The sequence below is a fragment of the Embiotoca jacksoni genome, unplaced genomic scaffold (assembly GCF_022577435.1).
Source record: "Embiotoca jacksoni isolate LCO1_2020_lvr unplaced genomic scaffold, fEmbJac1.0.p SCAF_58, whole genome shotgun sequence".
NCBI lineage: Eukaryota > Metazoa > Chordata > Actinopteri > Embiotocidae > Embiotoca > Embiotoca jacksoni.
In genome coordinates, this window is record NW_027185412.1 from 1,720,418 (window position 1) to 1,745,501 (window position 25,084).

Sequence of the window (25,084 nt, forward strand, 5' to 3'; positions counted from 1 at the left end):
TGTATCTGGAATGATCTCCTGTATCAGGAATGATCTCCTGTATCTGGAATGATCTCCTGTATCTGGAATGATCTCCTGTATCTGGAATGATCTCCTGTATCTGGAATGATCTCCTGTATCAGGAATGATGATATATATATATAATTTATTTATATATACTTATTAGGATACTTATCGTCCTGCCTGGTTCCAGTCCCTAAGAAGACGACTCCATCTGGCCTCAACGACTACCGACCGGTTGCCCTCACATCTCATGTGATGAAGGTGCTGGAGAGGCTGGTCTTGGCCCACCTCAGGCCGCTGGTGAAATCTTCTCTGGACCCTCTGCAATTTGCGTACCAGCCTCATGTGGGAGTGGACGATGACATCATCTACCTGCTGCAACGAGTTCAGTCTCACCTGGATGGAACCGGTGACTCTGTGAGAATCACTTTCTTTGATTTCTCCAGTGCATTCAACATCATCCAACCACTGCTGCTGAGTGAGAAGCTGCAGGTGGTGGTGGGGTGGTGGGGGTGGACACGTCCACCGTCTCCTGGATCAATGACTACCTGACAGGCAGACCACAGTTTGTCCGTCTGGGCAGTGTGCTGTCTGATACGGTGGTCAGTGGTACTGGAGCTCCTCAGGGAACTGTTCTGTCTCCTTCCTGTTCACCTTCTACACCACTGACTTCCAGAACAACTCAGAGTCAAGACATCTGCAGAAGTTCTCTGATGACTCTGCAGTGGTCGGATGTATAAGGGATGGACGGGAGGAGGAGTCAGTGGACGGTGTATAAGGGATGGACGGGAGGAGGAGTCAGTGGACGGTGTATAAGGGATGGACGGGAGGAGGAGTCAGTGGACGGTGTATAAGGGATGGACGGGAGGAGGAATACAGGGCAGGAGTGGAGGACTTTGTGGAGTGGGCTGGTAGAAATCACCTGCTCCTGAACATGGCCAAGACCAGAGAGATGGTGGTCGACTTCAGGAGGAAGACGACGGCTCCACAACCGCTGAGAGTTCTGGGAGATGAGGTGGACATGGTTGAGGAGTACAAGTACCTGGCGTCTCCATGACAACAGACTGAACTGGAAGACCAACATCAACGCTGTCTACAAGAAGGTGATGAGTCGACTCTTTTTCTTGAGGAAACTTCGATCCTTCAATGTGTGCAGCGAGATGTTGGAGATGTTCTACCATCTGTTGTGGCCAGTGCATTGTACTTCGCTGGGGTCTGCTGGGGGAGCAGCATTGGAGCCGGTGACACCAACAGACTTAACAAACTGGTTAAGAAGGCCGGCTCCATCATCGGCTACAAACTGGACAGTCTGGAAAAGGTGGTGGAGAGGAGGACGCTGAACAAACTATTGTCCATATTGGATAATCCTGTCCACCCTCTCCACCACCTGCTGCAGGGACAGCGGAGCACTTTCTCTAAAAGATTCCTCCAGCTCCGCTATCACAAGGACAGATACAGGAGATCATTCCTGATACAGGAGATCATTCCAGATACAGGAGATCATTCCAGATACAGGAGATCATTCCTGATACAGGAGATCATTCCAGATACAGGAGATCATTCCAGATACAGGAGATCATTCCTGATACAGGAGATCATTCCAGATACAGGAGATCATTCCAGATACAGGAGATCATTCCTGATACAGGAGATCATTCCAGATACAGGAGATCATTCCAGATACAGGAGATCATTCCTGATACAGGAGATCATTCCAGATACAGGAGATCATTCCTGATACAGGAGATCATTCCTGATACAGGAGATCATTCCAGATACAGGAGATCATTCCTGCCCACTGCAATAAGACTGTACAATAACTCACCTCTGGCAAAATCCATCACAGTACAATTACACTGTTGACTGTGTTTCTTGGTTTGTTTGTATATAATATATATAGATATATACTGTACTGTATATATATATATTATATATATATATGTTGACTGTGTTCTTGGTTTGTTTGTATATAATATATATAGATATATAATGTACTGTATAAACTGTGCATTTTATATTGTATATTTTATATTTATATTTCTTACTGCTATTTACTGCTATTTTATTGCTTTTCTATTATTATATTCTATTCTAGTATTTTATTCCATTATTTCTATTATTATCTTATTGCTTCTGTATGCTGCTGTAGCGAAAAAATTTCCCCTCGGGGATTAATAAAGTAAATACCTACCTACCTACCTACCTACCTATTTCCTTATTTTTATGTTATTGTCTGTTTTGGTTAATTTGTTTGTAAGCTTAAAGAGAAAAATCACAGCAAACGTAAAAAAAGTTTTTTTTATTATAAAGTGACTAGACGACGAGCAGACATCAGATCATCAAGGCTGGTGTGTTGTGGTAATGAAGATGGATGATGGTGATGGTGGTGATGATGATGATGGTGGTGATGGTGATGATGATGATGATGATGGTGGTGGTGATGGTGATGGTGGTGATGATGATGATGGTGATGATGGTGATGATGATGATGATGGTGGTGGTGATGGTGATGATGGTGATGATGATGGTGGTGATGAAGACGATGATGATGATGATGGTGGTGATGATGATGGTGATGATGGTTGTGATGAAGATGAAGATGATGATGGTTGTGATGATGATGATGGTGGTGATGAAGATGATGATGATGGTGGTGATGATGAAGATGTGTGTGTGTGTTCAGTAGCCAATAGAAACCAGGACCACAGTGACGTTGTCAGCGCAGCCTCGTCTCACCGCCTCGATGGCCAGCTGCTGACAGGCAGCTTCAAACCGCAGCTCCTCCTTTATAAGCTCCGCCCTCTGCTCAACCCCGCCCTCCTGCAGGAGAATAAGTCTGGTTTATTACCACTCTTATTTTGGAAGGTTTGTCAGCCGTGTTTCCTGTTGTTACGACTGTCTCTATGTTGTGACCTGACTGTGAGATGATGAGTTTCTGTTAAAGAGACACTCCAGCTGTAATTAAACAGATTTGTGTGGTAGGACGGACAGAGACACACCTGGAGGACGGCGAGGACGAACTTCACAGCTTCATCAGCTGAAAACACTTTGAAGAGGCCGTCACAGGCGAGAATGATGAACCTGCACACAGGAGAGACGATAGTCTTCTTAATAAAACCACAGAGAAGGAGAAGGAGAAGGACAGTGAGGCATCCCCCGAGGACGTGTGTCCTCTCTGCAGCATGAGTGGACGGTCCAGATGGTCCAGATGTTCTGGTTCTCCTCTGAAACTCTAGGGTACCAGAGGACGAGAGTGGATGTGATACAGACTCATCCTGAGCTTTACTGCCACCTACTGGACGTCTACATGTGTGACACAATGTCCAAAAGTTTCTCTCTTTTTAGACTTTAAATTAGAAAATTTGTGGTTCAAACACTTCCTGTCCAGTTTAATATCTAAAGTTGTGGAATAAAAACAGGATATATTTTTATTGATGACAAAACAACAGCAACTGTTAAAAACTTCTATCTGACTTCATCCCTTCCTGTTTCCTGTTTCAGTGACATTCAGGCCCAACCAATCAGGTGTGAGTGTGTGCGGCTGTGTTCTTGCCTGTCATTGGCCGTGAGCTGACACCTCCTCAGGTCGGGGGTTGAGATGACTCCGCAGCGTTTGTACTGACCGTCTCCGATGGACCGGGACACCTCGAGGACGCCGAGGACTCGGCCGTCCCTGCAGGAGCAGAGACAGTTCAATGTGAGTCACACAGCGATCAGACTGATCGATCCACATATTGATCAGCTGCGGTGTTGGGGGACCTGACAGTGCCGCCGGCCCGCTGGATCCTCATCCTCTCCTCGTAGATGGTCGGATTGTGTTCTTTACTGAGAGACAGAGTCACCGGCCTCCTCGGTCCGTCTGCTGCCGCCTCCGTCCGACACAACACCGCCTGCAGACACAGAGGGGGGCCGGACACACCTGAGCACACCTTGAAAACGTCTTAAAAACATTCTAAAACCATTCTAACCCTGTGCAGGAAGTGGATTCCTCACCCTGCTGTCTCCCAGGTTGGCCACGTACAGCATGTTGTCCACCACCAGCAGACAGGTGGCGGTAGAGCCATCCTTCCACACTGGTTTCCTGTTGGGAGAAACATCCCGTTTTTATTGCACCACGTTTAGGAAGGTCTCAGTGAACGATGACTTCTCACTCCGTCTTACTGGCTGGAGGCTTTCTTCAGGAAGTCTTCATCTGTCTGCCGGAACGTGTCCAGGAGACACTTCTTAATCAGCTTGTCCAGGTTTTCAGGATCTCCTGAGATAGACAGACTCTGATCAGCTGATCCGTCCTACAAACCAGAACCACTGGAAACATGCAGGAACTCACCGCTGGGGAACTTCCTGGCGAGAGTCTGGTGGAGATGATCAGCAGCGAACCGAGAAGCTCGAGATCCACCGTGACCATCAAACACGGCAAAGTATGAGACTCGAGACCTGCAGGGGTCAGAGAGACACGTCAGAGATGTCAGAGACACGTTAGAGAAGACAATGGTTCGAGGATCGACCCCAGAACCCAGCAGCGGTGTTTGTGGGTAATAATGGATCCTACTTATGATGTCATCCTACTGATGATGTCATCCTACTGATGATGTCATCATGTCTTACACGTCTCCCGGAAGCAACGACAAACAGCTGTTCATGTCCGGCAGCAGCAGGTGAGCATCCTGCATCTCCTCCCGCTCGCCGCGCCTTGCCGCCACATAGCCACGGAGCACCGGGTGGCCTGCAGGACAGACAGACAGACAGACAGAGTGAGTCCTGCTCTTCATGACTCCATCTACATCTCAGCTTTGATTGGAGGAAGAGAAACAAACAAACGTTGTGGTGGAACAGCTGAAGACCTTCTTTAGAAACTCTCTTGATCTCCTCCTCTTCCTGCTCCTCTTCCTGCTCTTGTTTATCAGAGTGACACTCTGAATTTTCTCGCTTCCGTTTTAATCTTTTGTCCTCCTCTTCTTCGTTGGTGTTTGGTGGCTGATCTGAGAACAGAACCAGAATCAGAAGACTTCACAAAGTAACACATCTGTTTAATAGATGATCTTCGATCTACTTCAGCAGCAGCAACAATGTTTGCTTTTGTATTTGTTTATTTTATTTGTTTTTGTGTATATAGTTTGTGAGTGTATTTATTCATTGCTCTTATTTTTTTTCTAAAATAATTATTTTTATCCATCTTATTTTATAATATACGTATTTGTAAATGTTTTATATTGTGTTTCTATGCTGCTGTGACTGTGAAGTTTCCCCACTGTGGGATTAATAAAGTCTAAATCTTTTATTTTAACCCATAACCAGACAAAACAAACCATCTCATCCTACCTTTAAGATGTTTTAACACCTTTTAACAGGAACTTTAAGATGTTTTAACACCGTTGGAGGTGTTTTTAATGGAGTTAAAATGAACTTGTATTAATATGAATCTCACCCTGAACTTTATTTTTAAATAAACGGGAGTAAATATAATGACAGTAGTGAAGTTGGACTTGTTTATTCAGTGGTTTAATTGTTTGTTTGTTTCCATCATAGAGCTGCAGATCATCCACATTTATTCAGATTTAATTTCTCTTTAGTTGAATTCATTCATAAATAAAACTGAGGTGATATTTTTAATGAAAACGTCCTCTTCCTCGTAGGTTTCATCTGGTCAATCGGCCTGTTTGGAGGTTTTCTGACGTCAGTCCTCCAGACACCAGAGAAGAAGACTGCTCTGTGTCTGTAGGTGTTAATTCTACGGTGCTAATGCTAACGTTAGCTCAGTCAGACCCGCTCTCTGTACGTGCACTGCTTTAACCGGGCTAACGGTCGCCTCCACGAGCTCTGCCGTTAAACTGTCCCCGGTCATCCACCTGCACTCACCGGGGGTCTGGGTCGGTTCTGGCAGGTCATCGAACAAATCCATTCTGATGGGTTAGCCTCACAAGCTAACTGAGCTAACTGCCGGTACCGGCACCGGTTTGTGTCTTTTCAGACAGAGTCGGTCAACGGATAAACTGACGAGTCTCTTAAAACGGGTCAAAACATTCTGAAAGTCTGCCGGTAAAAAAAAGTTCCGTTACTTCCAACAGAGAGACTGATGTCCACTCCACCGGGACACATGTCAAACACTGTTTCCGGTTGGTGCTTTCAAAACAAAAGCCTGAAAATACCTGAAAATGAAATCGTAACTGAAACTTCCCTTCTCTCCTTCCTCCTCACCTCCTCCCTTTCCTGTCCTTTCCTTCCACCTCACCTCTTCTCCTTCCCTCCTCTCCTTCTTCTCCTCTCCTCCACTCCTCTCCTTCCTCCTCTCCTTCCTCCTCTTCTTCCTCCTCTCCAAACCTCCTCTCCTTCTTCCTCCTCTCCTTCCTCCTCTCCAACCCTCCTCTCCTTCTTCTCCTCTCCTTCCTCCTCTTCTTCTTCCTCCTCTCCTCCCCTCCTCTCCTTCCTCCTCTCCTTCCTCCTCTCCAAACCTCCTCTCCTTCTTCTCCTCTCCTTCCCTCCTCTCCTTCCTCCTCTCCAACCCTCCTCTTCTTCCTCTCCTCTCTTTCCTCTTGTCCAACCCTCCTCTCCTCCCCCCTCTCCTTCCTCCTCTCCAACCCTCCTCTCCTTCCTCCTCTTCTTCCTCCTCTCCTCCCCTCCTCTCTTTCCTCTTGTCCAACCCTCCTCTCCTCCCCCCTCTCCTTCCTCCTCTCCAACCCTCCTCTTCTTCCTCTCCTCTCTTTCCTCTTGTCCAACCCTCCTCTCCTCCCCCTCTCCTTCCTCCTCTCCAACCCTCCTCTCCTTCCTCTTCTTCTTCCTCCTCTCCTCCCCTCCTCTCTTTCCTCTTGTCCAACCCTCCTCTCCTTCCTCCTCTTCTTCCTCCTCTCCTCCCCTCCTCTCCTTCCTCCTCTCCTTCCTCTTCTCCAACCCTCCTCTCCTTCCTCCTCTCCTACTTCTCCTCTCCTTCCCCCTCTCCAACCCTCCTCTCCTTCCTCCTCTTCTTCTTCCTCCTCTCCTCTCCTCTCCTCCCCTCCTCTCTTTCCTCTTGTCCAACCCTCCTCTCCTTCCTCCTCTTCTTCCTCCTCTCCTCCCCTCCTCTCCTCCCCTCCTCTCCTTCCTCCTCTCTTTCCTCTTCTCCAACCCTCCTCTCCTTCCTCTTCTCCAACCCTCCTCTTCTTCCTCCTCTCCTCCCCTCCTCTCCTTCCTCCTCTCCTTCCTCTTCTCCAACCCTCCTCTCCTTCCTCCTCTCCTACTTCTCCTCTCCTTCCCCCTCTCCAACCCTCCTCTCCTTCCTCCTCTTCTTCTTCCTCCTCTCCTCTCCTCCCCTCCTCTCTTTCCTCTTGTCCAACCCTCCTCTCCTTCCTCCTCTTCTTCCTCCTCTCCTCCCCTCCCCTCCTCTCCTTCCTCCTCTCCTTCCTCCTCTCCTTCCTCTTCTCCAACCCTCCTCTCCTTCTCCCTCTCCAACCCTCCTCTCCTTCCTCCTCCTCTCCTTCCTCTTCTCCAACCCTCCTCTCCTTCTTCTCCTCTCCTTCCCCCCTCTCCTTCCTCCTCTTCTTCCTCCTCTTCTTCTTCCTCCTCTCCTCCCCTCCTCTCCTTCCTCTCCTCTCCTTCTTCCTTCTCTCCTCTCCAACCCTCCTCTCCTTCCTCTCCTCTCCTTCGTCCTCTCCTCTCCTCTCCTCTCCTCTCCTCTCCTCTCCTCTCCTCTCCTCTCCTCTCCTCTCCTCTCCTACTTGCTTCCTTTCCCCGCCCCTGACCTCTGATTGGCTGCTCAGCTGCGCTGCTCGGTCCTATTGATTGACAGCAATGTTTGTGGTCAGTTTGTGTGGAAGCTGTCTGTCAGTCGGAGGTCCCACACTCACCGGGACCCTGAACGTCTCACCCTGACTGTTCTGCAGGTGTTTGCGGACCGGAACCGAACATGCGGTTCTCCGTCCTCCTCTGGACGAACTGGACTTTAACTCTTCAAGCCGCCGCCCTGCAGCCTCCTCACCGGGAGGAGCGAGCCGTGCAGCCCGTAGGGCACCGACACCGGCAGAGCGACCGGGAGCAGCAGGGAGGGCAGACCGGGTGGAGGTGGCTGAGCACTGGCAGACCGACAACACCGCCGCGGCTGGCGGTCAGATGGACCGAAGAGACGCCCGGTGGCGGGAGGAGAGCAGCTCTGAGCGGGTGAGCAGCACAAACATCAGTTATTATTCATCCCCATCTCTCTTATAACAAACATGAGAGTGACATGTTGACGATGATTCATCCAGGACGGCAGCATGAGGAGCATGTACAGCAGGTTAAAGAGCGCTTTGAACCAGAACCTAAAGAGCGCTTTGAACCAGAACCTAAAGAGAGCTTAGAACCAGAACCTAAAGAGAGCTTAGAACCAGAACCTAAAGAGAGCTTAGAACCAGAACCTAAAGAGAGCTTTAAACCAGAACCTAAAGAGAGCTTTAAACCAGAACCTAAAGAGCGCTTTGAACCAGAACCTAAAGAGCGCTTTGAACCAGAACCTAAAGAGCGCTTAGAACCAGAACCTAAAGAGCGCTTTGAACCAGAACCTAAAGAGAGCTTAGAACCAGAACCTAAAGAGCGCTTAGAACCAGAACCTAAAGAGCGCTTTGAACCAGAACCTAAAGAGAGCTTAGAACCAGAACCTAAAGAGCGCTTTGAACCAGAACCTAAAGAGCGCTTTGAACCAGAACCTAAAGAGAGCTTAGAACCAGAACCTAAAGAGAGCTTAGAACCAGAACCTAAAGAGAGCTTTAAACCGGAACCGAAAGAGAGCTTTAAACCGGAACCTAAAGAGAGCTTTGAACCGGAACCTAAAGCTAGCTTTAAACCGGAACCTAAAGCTAGCTTTAAACCCCAACCTAAAGCTAGCTTTAAACCCCAACCTAAAGCGAGCTTTAAACCCCAACCTAAAGAGAGCTTTAAACCCCAACCTAAAGAGAGCTTGTTCCGGCCCATTTAGTGTGCCTAGGAGTACACAGGAAGTAACATAACTGGTGATAAAACAACTGGCAAAAGGTTTGACAGAAATGAACAAGATAAGGCAGCTGCAATCAATGACATTTATTCACAAAGTAAAAGTAAACAGAAACAAAACCCAACTACCTGGGAAGTGATGACGTCAGGGTCTCAAAGGCCAAAACAATAAACAAAATCCCCATTCTAACTAGAAAAGAAAAGTTCAGCTGGCCTATGCAAATAAACAGAAAAATAATCCTGATCTCCCTACCAAGCCACAAAACAGGAGAAAACAGGAAGTACCAAAATAACTGGCAGAGAACCCCTACAACAGCTTCACTAACAACAACAGCTTCACTAACAACAACAGCGTCACTAACAACAACAGTTTCACCAAAAACAATAGTTCTGTTGTCGATGCCGCAGGTACGGCAGTACCAACTCTCAGCGGCAGCAGCAGCAACGTGCCAGGAGAAAATCAGAAGAGGAAAGAGTAGCACAGAATCTGGGGTTGATATGCAGCTCCACTGATGAATTCAGGACTCTCAGGTGTGGGTGTTTCAGCAATCAGGAAGGGGCATGGCAGACCTGAAACACAAACACACAGCTCTCTTCTAAAAAGAGGCATAATGAGTCAGGGGGCGTAACAGAGCTTTAAACCAGAACCTAAAGAGAGCTTTGAACCAGAACCTAAAGAGAGCTTGAAACCAGAACCTGATAAGAGCTTTAAACCAGAACCTAAAGAGAGCTTTAAACCAGAACCTGATAAGAGCTTTAAACCAGAACCTAAAGAGAGCTTTAAACCAGAACTTGATGAGAGATTTAAAACGGAACCGCCGCTGCTCCGTCAGTTGAGGAGGTTCAGGTTCTGATCAGGGTCCTCTTGGACTCCTTCCATTGGAGGTTTTCTGGACCCGTCCAGCTGGTAGGACAACCGAAGTAGAACCAGAACACACTGGAGGGATTCTAGATGTCATCCGGTCGGGGACCGCCTCAGCAGGAGGACTGAATATCTTTGGACAAGCCGAGATATTTGAAGGTGAACATTTTCTGGAATTAATTGGTTTAATTGTAAAAACAAAAGACAGATCAGTCTGAGATGAAAGTAATCTATAAATTGGTGAATAGTTAGAATGATTGTTTTATATATTTGATTTTGATTTTTGATCAGATCAGTGTGACTGTGGAACACCTGAACTCTTGCTGTGTGTGCTGGTAACGGTTTTAATGAAACCCAGCTACGTGTTTATGTCCACCAGCTGCTGACAATGTCACCGGTGTTTTGATTTGATTTTTTTTAATTTTATTCACTTTATTAATCCCCGAGGGGAAATTTCTTCACTACAGCAGGGGGGCTCTCAGGGGGGAGCTGCTGCAGCAGGCTGCCACTAGCGCGGCGCCAGGTAACCTGACCTGAGGTGCATGTTTTTGGATGATGGGAGGAAGCCGGAGAACCCACGCAAGCACAGGGAGAAAATGCAAACTCCGCACAGAAAGGCCCAGGACCGGATTCGAACCCGGAACCTTTTTGCTGTGAGGTGACGGTGCTAACCACTGCACCACCGTGCCATGTTCTCGCTGGTATAAAAAGCTCTTCCGTCTGATTCGCTGCCTCCTGTCCAGACTGGCCCGTCTGTGTGTATACAGGTTGAGAACTTTGTGTGTGGTAATTGTCACATACTGGTGCTGGTGGGAGTTGGTGGGGCCTCCCCCGCTGGGACAATATGACCAGTACCCTGTGAGTAATGATTAAATCCTCTGCAGGGAGGCCGCGTCCACTCTCAGCCGGCTACATTTCACCAACAGCTTCTTCTCTCCAAAAACCTGAATCTAACAACCAGTCTGACTCCAGTTCAGATCCCTGGTACTCCTCGTATCAGTACGTGTAAATGATGACCGACTGCCTTGACAATTCCAACCTGGACTATTCTATTCTATTCAATGCAATGTAATGCTATGCTATGCTGAGTTGTTCTGGTTCAAAACTCCCTTTAACAGGGAGAAACCTTCGACAGAACCGGGTTCAGAGGTGGGCGGAGCATCTGTTAACAGAACCAGGCTCAGAGGTGGGCGGAGCATCTGTTAACAGAGCCAGGCTCAGAAGTGGGCGGAGCATCTGTTAACAGAGCCAGGCTAAAGGACAAATCCTCACCAAAGAGGACTCCAAGGTTCCTCACAGTGGTGCTGGAGGCCAAGGTTCCTCACAGTGATGCTGGAGGCCAAGGTTCCTCACAGTGGTGCTGGAAGCAGGAGATTGCTGGTCATCCAGGACTTTGTCTTTCAGACCTTCTTCAAGTTTTACTGACTTATTTTTTTCATTTCGTTTTATAGAAAGATATAGCTGAGTGTCATCTGCATAACAATGGAAGTTGATGCAGTGCTTCCTGATGACATCTCCTAATGGAAGCATGTACAAAGTAAAAAGTATTGGGCCTAACACTGAGCCTTGTGGAACTCCATAACTAACTCTAGTTTGTCTGGAAGACTCATTGTTGACATGAACAAACTGAAATCTATCTTATAAGTATTATATGTTATTATGTGTTATTATGTGATATGTGATATTATGTGATATTATAGTATATTTACAGCTGAACAAAGTGTTTAAAACCTGTCTGTCTCTGCAGCCCTCGTGTTTGTGGACATCGCTGCTGCGTTGGATGGACTCTGTCTCTTAAAATCAGGAGGTGCACCAAACGTGAGTACAAAGAGACATCAGCGTCTGTTGTCCCACTCTGAACCGGTCCAACTGCTGGAAGTCTGAACGGAAACGTGGAGGTAAACCAGCGCCGATGCTTCTGGACCAGCTGCTCCATGTTTAATTTTTTATAGTTTTCTTCCTTTGAACGCATCAAAAACAAAACCTATGAATGATGGAAAATAATGGAAATGATTCTGTTTCACATCAAACTACCACTGATTTAACAAAATAATCTTTTAACAATTCCAACATAATAACATATGCTGTTTGTATAAATAATTGGCTTAATTCTTTCCAGTAAGTGAAAGATATAAATACATATCAGTTGAAGAAAATAAAAATGAGTTGGGCTGCGATTAATAAAATAAGTTTTAATAATTAGTCATTTAAGTTTTGTTATTTTTAGCTAAAAAGTCAAAGAATAATCTGATTCCAGCTTCTCAGACTGAAATATTTTCTGTTTGTTTCCTCTAAAACTGAATCTTTCAAATAGAAATAGATCTTGAAAGTCATTACGTTGAACTTGGAGATTTAACGAACGATTTATCATAAAATAATGATTATTTTCATCTCTACTGCTGGTCGGAGGACATGTTCATGAAAACATGGACTGAAGTAAAAAAAAGTAGACTCAACATGTGGAACAGATAACAGTAGATGTCATGTGAGTGTAGCAGAGTTAACATGATTCATACGTGTGTTTTCACACGGTGAAATATCACCGCTCCGCCTCTGAACGTCCTCCGTCAGCTGTAGGTGGGCGGGGCACCCTTCCTCCTCCTCACCATTTAATTGGCTCATGTTTTCACCACCAGTTCTTGTCTCCACTTCCTCGTTGTCATTCAGAACAACGAGGTCATTCAATACATTTAAATAGCTTTAGTTTTCTGCCAGGTAACACCAACAACCAGGTAACACCACAGCTGGACAACAAATAGATTTTCTTCCAATCAGCTCAAATTAATAGAATAATTTCTTGCAAACTACGGTTTCCTCTCCTGCAGAGCGTTTATCTGTTGGAGAGTTTGGAGCAGCTGCTTGTGACCTCCTACAGCTGTGTTACCGGTGTGTTACCGGTGTGTTACAGGTGTGTTACAGGTGTGTTACCGGTGGTGTTACCGGTGGTGTTACCGGTGGTGTTACCGGTGTGTTACCGGTGGTGTTACCGGTGTGTTACCGGTGTGTTACAGGTGTGTTCACTGCTCAGTTCAAAGCGTGAACCGACAGCAGAGCAGATTGATGGTTTCACACTGAGTCTTTTCCTCATGGAGTTTATATAGTCTGTAGAGCTGCAGAGTCACTGTTGGGTCACATCTTACTCTGTATATATTAATATATATTAATATATATATTATATATTAACTCATGCTGGACCTTTGTCACAATAATCACCACAATGTCTGTGCAATCTTGAAGCTTGATTTGTACAACAACAACAAAAAAAGTGGTATACTTGAATTGTTGGACATTTGCTTAACCAGAAAAATAATCCTCGATGTAAAAAAGAATTACACATGTAATTGGTATTTAATAAGACATTTAAATGTTAAAGTCTTGATATATTAATATTAATAGATATTAATAAATATAGATAGATAGATCTATCCTCCTCTTCCTCCTCCTCCTCCAGCCAGATGTTCTCCTCCCTGCCATAATGGGGCGTTGTGTCGACAGTCCAACAGCTGTGTGTGTAGACGAGGTTTCCATGGTTACCGCTGTCGGTTGTCCACGGTGACGCTCTCTGTGCTGGGACGCCCGCTGACTTCCATCCATCCCACCAAGGCTCTGCCCCCCCGGAGGACCAGCAGACCTTCAGCGAGCCCAGCCCCCTCCCCTGCTGCCGGTTCACCTCCACCTGCCCCCCCCTCAGATGCCACGCCCCCCACCATGACCAGCAGGTCACCTGACGGAGAGGAGGAACCCAAGATCCCTAAATCTGGACTACAAGCTCAGGCCGTCCACAGAACCAGAATCGAGGACCGAGGAGGTGTTACCAAACGGTTTCTGGCACAGGAGGACTCCCCAAAAGGTCTGGGTCTGATCAAGGTTGATCCTCATCCTCATCATCCCCCTCATCCTCATCCTGAGGAAGGTCCGACAGCAGGGAGGGAGAGGTGGGGGGAGATAGAACGAAGAACAGAGCAGGAGAAGACGGGAGGAGCAAAGAAGACGACACTGAGGTAATAAAACGCACAGCACTCAGCCTCCTCGTCTCCTCTCTCGTCTCCTCTCCTGGTCTCCTCTCCTGGTCTTCTCTCCTGGTCTCCTTTCCTTGTCTTCTCTCCTTGTCTCCTCTCCTTGTCTCCTCAGATCTCTTTGTGGTTCAGTATATAGAGTTCAGTGATTAGAGGGTGCAGTTCCTGGTTCAGACAGCAGGTGGAGCTCCTGTCCTGATGACGGAGACTGTGAATGTCTTCAGTGGAGTTTTAATGTCTAAAAATGGTAAATGTCACATGACCATCAGATTCAGGTTCAGGCTGCAAGGTGCTGGCTCTGGAGAGGGTCTGCAAGGTGCTGGTTCTGGAGGGGGTCTGCAAGGTGCTGGTTCTGGAGGGGGTCTGCAAGGTGCTGGTTCTGGAGGGGGTCTGCAGGGTTCGGGGTCTGCAGGGTGCTGGTTCTGGAGGGGGTCTGCAGAGTGCTGGTTCTGGAGGGGGTCTGCAGAGTGCTGGTTCTGGAGGGGGTCTGCAAGGTGCTGGTTCTGGAGGGGGTCTGCAAGGTGCTGGTTCTGGAGGGGGTCTGCAGGGTTCGGGGTCTGCAGGGTGCTGGTTCTGGAGGGGGTCTGCAGAGTGCTGGTTCTGGAGGGGGTCTGCAGGGTTCTGGTTCTGTGTTCTTCATATAAAATGACGTTTGAGCTCTGATAGGAATGAAAATAAGATTTCAGACTTCGTCTCTGATGACGTTTATCAGCTCGTGTTTGTTCACTTTGCTGCACGACTGCTTTTCATCCCGTTTTAAATCCTCCTGTCAGTTTGCTGCCCGACGAAGGAAGAACGAACTGAACGGTCTGATAGCCTCCGTCTGAATCTGACATCTGCTGCATGGAAATGGGTTTCTGGGAAAAAAGATTTTTACTAAAAGGCAAAACACAAAACATTTAACAACACAGTTTAAGTTTTAGACAGAGCGGTAACTAAATGAGTAGTTATACAAAGACAGGTAACTGAACGATTAGTTATAGACAGACAGGTAACTGAATGACTAGTTATAGAAAGACAGGTAACTAAACAGCTAGTTATAGATAGACAGGTAACTGAATGACTAGTTATAGAAAGACGGGTAACTAAACATCTAGTTATAGACAGACAGGTAACTAAGCAGCTAGTTATAGATAGACAGGTAAGTGAATGACTAGTTATAGACAGACAGGTAGCTAAATGGTTAGTTATAGACAGACAGGTAACTGAGTGAATAGTTATAGACAGACTGGTAACTGGATGACTAGTTATGGACAGGTAACTAAATGACTAGTTATAGAATGACCGGTAACTGAATGAATAATTATAGACAGGTAACTAAATGACTGGTTATAGACAGACAGGTAACTGAATGAATAATTATAGACAGACAGGTAACTGAAAGACTAGTTATAGGCAGACCGGTAACTAAATGACTAGTTACAGACAGGCAGGTAACTAAACGGCTAATTATAGACAGACATGTAACTAAATGACTAGTTATAGACAGACAGGAAACTGAATGACTAGTTATTGACAGACGGGTAACTAAATGACTAGTAATAGAAAGACAGGTAACTAAATGACTAGTTATAGACAGACAGGTAGCTAGACGGTTAGTTGTAGACAGACAGGTAACTGAGTGAATAGTTATAGACAGACAGGTAGCTAAACGGTTAGTTATAGACAGACTGGTAACTGGATGACTAGTTATGGACAGGTAACTAAATGACTCGTTATAGAATGACAGGTAACTGAATGAATAATTATAGACAGGTAACTAAATGACTGGTTATAGACAGACAGGTAACTGAATGAATAATTATAGACAGACAGGTAACTGAAAGACTAGTTATAGGCAGACCGGTAACTAAATGACTAGTTATAGACAGGCAGGTAACTAAACGGCTAATTATAGACAGACATGTAACTAAATGACTAGTTATAGACAGACAGGAAACTGAATGACTAGTTATAGGCAGACCGGTAACTAAATGACTAGTTATAGACAGACAGGTAACTGAATAACTAGTTATAGACAGACCGGTAAATGAATGACTAGTTATAGACAGACAGGTAACTGAATGATTAGTTATAGACAGACAGGTAACTAAACGGCTAGTTATAGACAGACTGGTAACTGAATGACTAGTTATGGACAGGTAACTAAATGACTAGTTATAGAAAGACAGGTAACTGAATGAATAGCCACAGACAGATGGGTAACTGAATGAATAGTTATAGACAGACAGGTAACTAAATTACTAGTTAAAGACAAACGGGCAACTAAACAGCTAGTTATAGACAAACAGCTAACTAAACAGATAACGTCAGAGGGCTATGTTATATCTGGTTAGCGCTTGCTGCTTTTATCCCAACTAGCCCAGTTTGAATACATTTTTGCTGTCACTCTTTTGTCTTTTGTTTCTTGAAATCATCACTGATATCAACTGGAGTCTTTGTGAATCCACAGCATCCCTAACTTCAGTGTGTCGGCTGTATTTCCTTGGACATGATATGGTTTTCTTTTCCATGTGACAGTGTGAGGGAGGCCCAGGCGCTGCTGAGGAAAACTCTGTCACTGGGAGGAAAAGGAGACAAGATGGCCGCCCTACTGATGAAGCACATTGAGAAGGAGAGGAAGAAACTTTGTTCCTCTTCCTCCTGGTCTTCCTCAATAAAGAGCAGTGTGAAGACTTTCCACACTCAGAAGGGCCCGTACACCGCTCAGATCAGCGCTCCCACAGGTCAGTAACAACAACAATAATAATAATAATAATAATAATAATAATAATAATAATAATAGCGCTTCCATAGGTCAGTAACAATAATAATAATAATAGCGCTTCCACAGGTCAGTAACAATAATAATAATAATAATAATAATAATAATAATAATAATAGCGCTCCCACAAGTCAGTAACAACAACAATAATAATGATAATAATAATAATAGCACCCCCACAGGTCAGTAACAATAATAATAATAATAATAATAATAATAATAATAATAATAGCACCCCCACAGGTCAGTAACAATAATAATGATAATAATAATAATAACAATAGCGCTCCCACAGGTCAGTAACAACAATAATAATAATGATAATAATAATAATAATAATAATAATAGCGCTCCCACAGGTCAGTAACAATAATAATAATAATAATAATAATAATAATAATAATAATAGCGCTCCCACAGGTCAGTAACAATAATAATAATAGCGCTCCCACAGGTCAGTAACAATAATAATAATAGCGTTCCCACAGGTCAGTAACAATAATAATAATAATAATAATAATAATAATAATAATAATAATAATAATAATAATAATAATAGCGCTCCCACAGGTCAGTAACAATAATAATAATAATAATAATAATAATAATAATAATAATAATAATAATAATAATAATAATAATAATAGCGCTCCCACAGGTCAGTAACAATAATAATAATAGCGCTCCCACAGGTCAGTAACAACAACAACAATAATAATAATAATAGCGTTCCCACAGGTCAGTAGCAATAATAATAATAATAGCGTTCCCACAGGTCAATAACAATAATAATAATAATAATAATAATAACAACAATAATAATAATAATAATAATAATAATAATAATAATAATAATAGCGCTCCCCCAGGTCAGTAACACAACAACACCATTTATAAACTCTCAGCTGTCGGGGCTCAAGTATATAACAATAATAATAACAATAATTATGCAATAATAACGATCATAAAAATAATAAAATAATAATAATAATAATAAAGTCTTAAAATGTGTTAAAGTTAATTTTGGTTTTATAAGTCTTAAAATGTCTAATCTAGGGTTAGCATGTCAAAGCTAGCATGTTTGCTTGCTAAATTAATCTGTTTGCTAGTTAGCTAAACTAACAGTCCAGGTTAAGATAAACTCAAATTGGACATTATTTTATACGACTGTTTACTTTCTAAGTTTCATCCAGTGAGTCACAACACAACAAGCTAGATTTCAAATCGCTAGCTTCCCTGTAGTTAGCAGCTCTGCTGTTAGCTTTAGCATCATGTTGTGTTGTATGACTTGATGATTGAACAGCAGTCCTCCGAGTGTCTCAACTGTTTATTGTGTTGGAGACAGCAGACGTTAAATCAGGCCATGTAATCTTGGCGTGTTTTAACACACGGCTCATTATTGTGTAGGAACAGCTGATATGCTGAAAGTTGGCGTTGCGTCCGTCAGCTGTCCGATGAGGAATGTTGTTTCACTGCGAACTGCAGATAAGAAGTGAGTTCAGAAAACAGTTCCTGTGTTTGTTGGAGAACTGATGAAGTCAGTCAGCTGGATGGAAAAAGAAGGGAAGTTAAGAAGACAGAGGTTTGTGGGAGCCCGCCACTAGTGGCCTTCAGTGGTACTACATGTTAAGGCACTTCTGCACTCACTTCACTTTTCAGACCTGATCCTGAAACTTTAAGTGAAGATGAATGTTGTCTGTTTGAGAGGTGGTCAAAGAGTTCTGATCCAGTGGTCCTGTTTTATTCTGAAAGGACTCACCTCTTGTGTCTGTCTTGTTTCACTTCCTGTCCTTTGTATGATTGTTGGCCCCGCCCGCTGATTAGTTTCATCTGTCCCTCGTTGTCCTTCCCTCCCTGATGAAGGTTGTTGATCCTCCGTGCTGTGTTCAGGAACACTCTGAACTTTAGATTGCCCTTCATAAACCTTTAAATCGGTGCTATGGTTGGACCAAACCTGTGGAGAGCAGCTGGGGAACGTGGTGCAGCTGCAGAGCCGGATGTTCTCCTCAGCAGCTGGTGGAGACCAAAACCAGAGCTGAAAGAAACAAAACCAGAGCTGAAAGAGACAAAACCAGAGCTGAAAGAGACAAAACCAGAGCTGAAAGAAACAAAACCAGAGCTGAAAGAGACAAAACCAGAGCTGAAAGAGACAAAACCAGAGCTGAAAGAAACAAAACCAGAGCTGAAAGAAACAAAACCAGAGCTGAAAGAGACAAAACCAGAGCTGAAAGAGACAAAACCAGAGCTGAAAGAGACTAAGATGTGACTCTGACAGCTGTTTGTTCAGGGAGGAGAAGACGGTTTATCGTCACAGATGTTCTTTGGGTTAGATTTGGTGAATTGGACCCTGAAATCAGAACCAGCGTTGCATCATCAGCCTGCCGTTGTGTTGTGAAAGCATGCAGAGATAGAGAGCGTCTGTTCAATGGGGAGAAGGCCAACAACAGGAAGAGAAGGGAAGAGGGAAGAAGAAGAGGGAGGAAGACGGAGGAAGAGGAAGAAGAGGGAGGAAGAGGAGGACGAGGGAGGAAGAAGAGGGAAAAGGTAGAGAGGGAGGAAGAGGAGGGAAGATGGAGGAAGAGGAAGAAGAGGGAGGAGGAAGAGGAGGGAAGAGGGAGGAAGACGGAGAAAGGGGGAGGAAGGGGGAGCAAGGGGGAGGAAAAGGAGGACGAGGGAGGACGAGTAAGGACGAGGGAGGAAGACAGAGGAAGAGGAAGAAGAGGGAGGAGGAAGACGGAGAAAGAGAAGGGAAGAGGGAGGAATAGGAGGAAGAGGGAGGAAGAGGAGGAAGAGGGAGGAAGAGGAGGGAAGCTCTCCGGTGGATCTGATCCCTGCTAAACATTTAGTTTGGACTTCAGCCCAGTTCTGCTCGCTGCTTTCAATTATCTCTCTACCTTTCTCTCTCTCGCTCAAACTCAGGAGAGTTCAGGGAAAAACTGAGGGGAGGGGGCAGAGGAGGAGGAGGGGGAGGATGAGGAGGGGGAGGAGGGGGTTCTTCTTCCTTCCTTCCCCCCTTTTTTCCTGCGACGCCCGTTTTCACTTCAGAACAGAGTGAAGTCGAGTCCGACAGTCAGCACAAACTGTGACTGCAACACTTGACATGCTGCAACACTCTTGTGCTCTGTTGTTCTTCATCTTCTTCTCCTCTCTGCTGCCAGCTGATGGACATACAGGAGGAGAAGGAGGAGCAGGAGTGGGAGGAGGAGGAGGAGGAGTGGAGAGGATCCAGGTGATGTTCACGCCGACCATCTGTAAGGTGCGCTGCAGCGAGGACCGATGTGTCAACTACTGCGAGAGAGGCAACGTGACCACACTGTACAGCAGCGCTGAGGGAGGAGGAGGAGGAGGAGGAGGAGGAAGGAGAGACGGCTCCCATGGTCCGGGCTTCAGAGTCTGTAAGTTTAACTTCTAACTCTTCATGTGTAGCATGTTTTCACGCAGTCGAAAACACAAACAGGTTTTTCTCCGAGAACATGAACAGTTCAGATTTCTCTAACGTGCAGTTCCACTGACCGCCACCAGGTGCTGCTCTACCTCACCCCATTCACAAAGCAGGAACTAGTCTGCAACGACTTTTGTTTGGAGGATCATCGTGGTTTGAACTGTCAGTCTGACTGTTGGAGGTTGTTCTTCCTGTTAAAGAGTTTTTCCTCCAGTCACTCATCTGGGAGTTGTTGTGTTCTTTTGTATAATGTTGTAAAAATTGAAAAAGCTTCCCCTCGGGGATTAATAAAGTAGATACCTACCTACCTACCTACCTACCTACCTAAAGTTGTGTTCAGACTTCACCATGTTAACTCATCATCATCAGCTCTTCCTCCTAATAGACACTGAAACAGTATTTTACTGAGAACTAATTCGTGTGAAACTGCTGCCTTCAGTTTTTGTGTTGGCCAAAGAGAAGTTTTATTTATTTAAATCTTTATTTCCTGCAACAGACAGGATGTTTTTTTTTTTGTTAATCCAGGTGTTTCTAAGAGATTCAGGAAATACCTTCCGAATCAGGGTGAATGTTGTCATGTGACCTTCACATGTATTTCTGCTCTTCATAAACTCATCAGAAATCTATGAGAAAGATGAAAATACCAAACTGTGAATGACAAACAGTGAAAATGTGAGCTGGAGTTGCTCAGTGAGGTTTCATGTGTGAAGCTGCTCCAGCTGAGTCATGTGACCTGCAGCTTTTTGATGATTGGCTGAGCTGTCAGTCTGAAGCAGAGCCAGTGAATAGTTGTGAAGTCTGAGCTGACTTCAGGTCAGCGAGTAGTGAATAATTCCTGCTGGCAGCAGGTCTAAGCTGTTTAAAGCTTTTCTAGCAGATAAAAATCACAGTTTATCCAGTCGACCTCAGACACAAAACAACAAAAATGAGACAACCATGGTTGTATTTTAGAAGGGGGAGGGGCTTATAAATGATCAACAACCAGTGGCTCATTGTCTCATAGTCCTTTGATGACTTGCACCACAACAAATCATGTGAATAAATTTAACCAAATTAAAATTGAAGTTAATTTTTGCTCAAAGTGACTCGAGTTGGTTTCGTGCTGTGAAGAACTTCTTCCTGGTTTCAGTGTCTCTGATGTCATAAAGCAGTTTGTAGCATCAGTCTACAATAATTATCTATAAACATGAACCTTAGTGTCTTCACTGACCGTGTAAAGTCACCTGACTGGAGGACAATCAGGCAGTCGATTTGTGTGCCTGCAATGTTTACTCCAACTCTGGGTCCCCACAATGTCAGGAATACAAGTACAAAGTTTAAACTAGCAGTGAGGTAAGACTGGACACACACACACACTGCAGAGTACAAGGGAGAAGGTGATGACATCATGGGGTCAGAGGTCAACCCCCCTGGCCAAGCAGCTGTTCCCCCGTCAGCGTCCCTCTACAACCAGAGCAGCAGTTAAATACCGTCCATTAAAACACACACTGAAGCACCGAATGAACCAGATGTGTTTGAGTGGAGCTGCTGGCAGGCTGTGTGTGTGTGTGTGTGCGCGTGCGTGTGCGCGGGGGGGGCTCCTCGTACAGCTCCTCGTACAGCTCCTCGTACAGCTCCTCGTACAGCTCGGAGACATAAAGTCCTTTATCAGCATCTTTTCAGGGATGGTCCAACTAGACAGCAAATCCCCATCATTCATTTAAACTGCTTCGTTCAAAACACAAGTTTGTAGAAAAGTTGTTACTTTGTTTACGTCGTTGCTGTCGGTGCAGTATTGTTTTCCTCCACAAGGGGGTGCAGTGACCAGATGATCTGAATGACGTAATGCTGCTCTGATGTTTACTGTGAATATGTTAATGTCCACACCCTGTAATGGCTGTTTATTTTACACTGCCCCCCCACCCCCGCCCACCACCACCACCACCACCACCACACACACACACAGACACACAGACAGAGTTTGGTTTCTGGGGTCAAATCGGTAAAAAAACTATGGAAAACAAACACGGAGAGATGAAATCGATGAAATGATACAAAATCTGTCGCACAAACTAAAGTGAACGCAACGTTGCTGCCACCTGCTGACCGTTGCTGCCACCGACTGGACGTTGCTGCTGACCGTTGCTGCCACCTGCTGACCGTTGCTGCCACCTGCTGAACGTCGCTGCCACCTGCTGAACGTCGCTGGCACCTGCTGGACGTTGCTGACACCTGCTGACCGTTGCTGCTGAACGTTACTGCCACCTGCTGACAGTTGCTGCCACCTACTGGACGTTCCTGCTGAACGTCGCTGCCATCTGCTGGACGTTGCTGCCACCTACTGGACGTTGCTGCTGAACGTTACTGCCACCTGCTGACAGTTGCTGCCACCTGCTGAACGTTGCTGCCACCTGCTGGACGTTGCTGCCACCTACTGGACGTTGCTGCTGAACGTTACTGCCACCTGCTGACAGTTGCTGCCACCTGCTGAACGTTGCTGCCACCTGCTGGACGTTGCTGCCACCTACTGGACGTTGCTGCCACCTGCTGAACGTTGCTGCCACCTACTGGACGTTGCTGCCACCTACTGGACGTTGCTGCTGAACGTTACTGCCACCTGCTGACAGTTGCTGCCACCTGCTGAACGTTGCTGCCACCTACTGGACGTTGCTGCCACCTACTGGACGTTGCTGCTGAACGTTACTGCCACCTGCTGACAGTTGCTGCCACCTGCTGAACGTTGCTGCCACCTACTGGACGTTGCTGCCACCTGCTGAACGTTGCTGCCACCTACTGGACGTTGCTGCCACCTGCTGAACGTTGCTGCCACCTGCTGAACGTTGCTGCCACCTACTGGACGTTGCTGCCACCTGCTGAACGTTGCTGCCACCTACTGGACGTTGCTGCCACCTGCTGAACGTTGCTGCCACCTGCTGAACGTTGCTGCCACCTACTGGACGTTGCTGCCACCTGCTGAACGTTGCTGCCACCTACTGGACGTTGCTTCCACATACTGGAACTTTACATGTGTGACATTTAGGCAGCCAAGTGTCCAACAGCTTTTCAGTGTTAATGAATGTGAAAAATAATTTGTGGATCCGCCCTGTGACTCAGATCAGCTCCAGAATTTAAAGTCTTCTTCCTCGGCCCATGTTTCGGCCTTCCACCAAGTTTCATGACAATCAGGCCAGACGTTTTCCTGTAATCCTGCTGACAAACAAACAAACAAACAAACAAACAAACAAACAAACAAACAGAGGACATATGAGGAGGTAATCTTCCTATGAGCAAGTCAACGTGCTAACATGCTAACAGCATCATTCAGATGTTTGAAACTGTTCCTGAGTTCGGATCAGAACCTGCAGCTCTCCTTCCAGCCAGTGTGACCTCAGGGGGGTTCGGCTCATCAGGTGACCTCTGGGTAACAATGCAGCAGCTTCCTGTGGCAGGAGCTCAGACAGGAAGCAGGAAGTGGCTGCCTGGCTCCACCGGTGCCCAGTCTGTTCTCACCGCCATCCCATCAGGCCAGCAGGCTTTGTTTTAGACACATCACCTGACCTTACGGAGTGGGAGACACCCACCACTTCCCAGAATGCTTTTCCAGTCGTTCACAAAGCTTCTGCTGTTGAGAGGCAGAAAATATTCTAATATTAATAAAGAGGCAGCAGGCTAACGGTGTCTAAGCTAAGCTAACCAGCACCTGATTTACTGACGCTAACAGCTGCTTTCTCTGGTTAAATGATCGGATCAGGTGATGTCATCTAATCCGACTTTGTATTTCACGACAGAACTTGATGCTATTTCAATGGGAGTCTATGGAGACAGCCCCTGGTGGTCCTCAGTGGTACTACAGACAGAGTCTATGGAGACAGTCCCTGGTGGTCCTCAGTGGTACTACAGACAGAGTCTATGGAGACAGCCCCTGGTGGTCCTCAGTGGTACTACAGATAGAGTCTATGGAGACGGCCCCTGGTGGTCCTCAGTGGTACTACAGATGGAGTCTATGGAGACAGCTCCTAGTGGTCCTCAGTGGTACTACAGATGGAGTCTATGAAGACAGCTCCTAGTGGTCCTCAGTGGTACTACAGATGGAGTCTATGAAGACAGCTCCTAGTGGTCCTCAGTGGTACTACACTTTAAAGTACTTCTGCATTGGTTTCACTTTCTTGATCTGGAAGTCCAGTTTTATATTCAATCTGTTTTTACACACAAAGGCAAATACCGGATTCTTCAAGAACCAGAACACAACGTTAAAAAAATCAACGTGTTTGACATGTCAACAAACTGTAAACAAACACTGCACACACCACAGCACCCCCTGCTGGTCCCCTGGTTTCACAGCTGTAGAGGAAGAGGAGGTGTTTACTACAAACAGCTGTTCTAATAAACAAACAGTAAACGTGTTTGTTTGTCTCCTGCAGTCCTCTGTCCTCTGCTCTGTAAGAACGGAGGCGTCTGTCTGCAGAAAGATCGCTGCCTCTGTCCTCCCAACTTCACTGGAAAGTTCTGCCAGATGCCCGTCGCCACCGTCGCCGCTGTTCCCGCCGCCGTCTCGCCCTCCTCCACCAATGAGATCATCAAGCCCGCGCTCCTCTCCGTCATGGCAGCCAATCAGGAGCTCAGGCAGTCCGAGTTCCTCCTGCCGCTGGGACAGAACCAGGAGGGGGCACGGTCTGGAGGTGAGTCTGACCTTTGTCCTCAGGAGGTGTTGTGATCCTTTCAAGGATGAATTTATGGCTCAGAAAGTGTCTTATTATTATCAGACGCTTTTCAGCTATAGAATTAACGTTTTTAATTCATTCTTTATGCCTTTTATTATTTTTGTTGACATTTTATTTAACTTTGTTATTATATATTTTATTATTGACATATTATTTTTTTTTAAAAACAATCTGACATTTTAATATTTTATTATTTTTAGAGGGTATTTTTTATGTATGTTATTAATATCTTAGACTTAAAAATAATGTTATTAATACTATAGTTATTTATTGGAGATGTTATTAATATTTTTCTAATTTTTTGGCCATTCTATTCATATTTATCAGACATTTTTTAGCCTTTTTATAAAAAGTTTTGGGGAA

At 45.5% G+C, this 25,084-nt stretch overlaps 2 protein-coding genes across 2 annotated transcripts in view; one reads left to right on the forward strand and one right to left on the reverse strand.

Annotated features, from left to right (window-relative positions):
• Positions 1 to 2,287: 2,287 nt before the first annotated feature.
• On the reverse strand, positions 2,288 to 6,109 carry ilkap (integrin-linked kinase-associated serine/threonine phosphatase). Its single transcript, XM_069173184.1, has 10 exons — positions 5,860 to 6,109; positions 4,845 to 4,982; positions 4,609 to 4,726; positions 4,331 to 4,437; positions 4,165 to 4,258; positions 3,997 to 4,084; positions 3,763 to 3,893; positions 3,557 to 3,676; positions 3,003 to 3,084; positions 2,288 to 2,823 (listed from the first exon to the last, which is right to left on the reverse strand). Exons 1-10 carry the CDS (start codon positions 5,900 to 5,902, stop codon positions 2,683 to 2,685), a joined length of 1,062 nt encoding a protein of 353 aa, XP_069029285.1. The 5' UTR covers positions 5,903 to 6,109; the 3' UTR covers positions 2,288 to 2,682.
• A 1,770-nt stretch (positions 6,110 to 7,879) lies between these two features.
• LOC138212623 (latent-transforming growth factor beta-binding protein 4) overlaps positions 7,880 to 25,084 on the forward strand; it is a 48,337-nt gene continuing 31,132 nt past the window's right edge. The window contains exons 1-6 of the mRNA XM_069173076.1: positions 7,880 to 8,130; positions 11,547 to 11,617; positions 13,251 to 13,800; positions 16,336 to 16,541; positions 19,738 to 19,974; positions 24,422 to 24,679. Coding sequence (XP_069029177.1) covers positions 7,880 to 8,130; positions 11,547 to 11,617; positions 13,251 to 13,800; positions 16,336 to 16,541; positions 19,738 to 19,974; positions 24,422 to 24,679 — 1,573 coding nt within the window. The remainder of the gene's footprint in view (positions 8,131 to 11,546; positions 11,618 to 13,250; positions 13,801 to 16,335; positions 16,542 to 19,737; positions 19,975 to 24,421; positions 24,680 to 25,084) is intronic.

What these genes read in the sequence shown, in the direction of transcription:
- ilkap (XM_069173184.1), bottom strand. Translation starts at nt 5,902, where the DNA reads ATGGATTTGTTCGATGACCTGCCAGAACCGACCCAGACCCCCG. An exon ending in CAAGAGAGTTTCTAAAGAAG is followed by an intron (nt 4,727 to 4,844) that starts GTCTTCAGCTGT and finishes TCTGTCCTGCAG; the next exon opens with GCCACCCGGTGCTCCGTGGC. An exon ending in CCAACCTGGGAGACAGCAGG is followed by an intron (nt 3,894 to 3,996) that starts GTGAGGAATCCA and finishes CTGTGTCTGCAG; the next exon opens with GCGGTGTTGTGTCGGACGGA.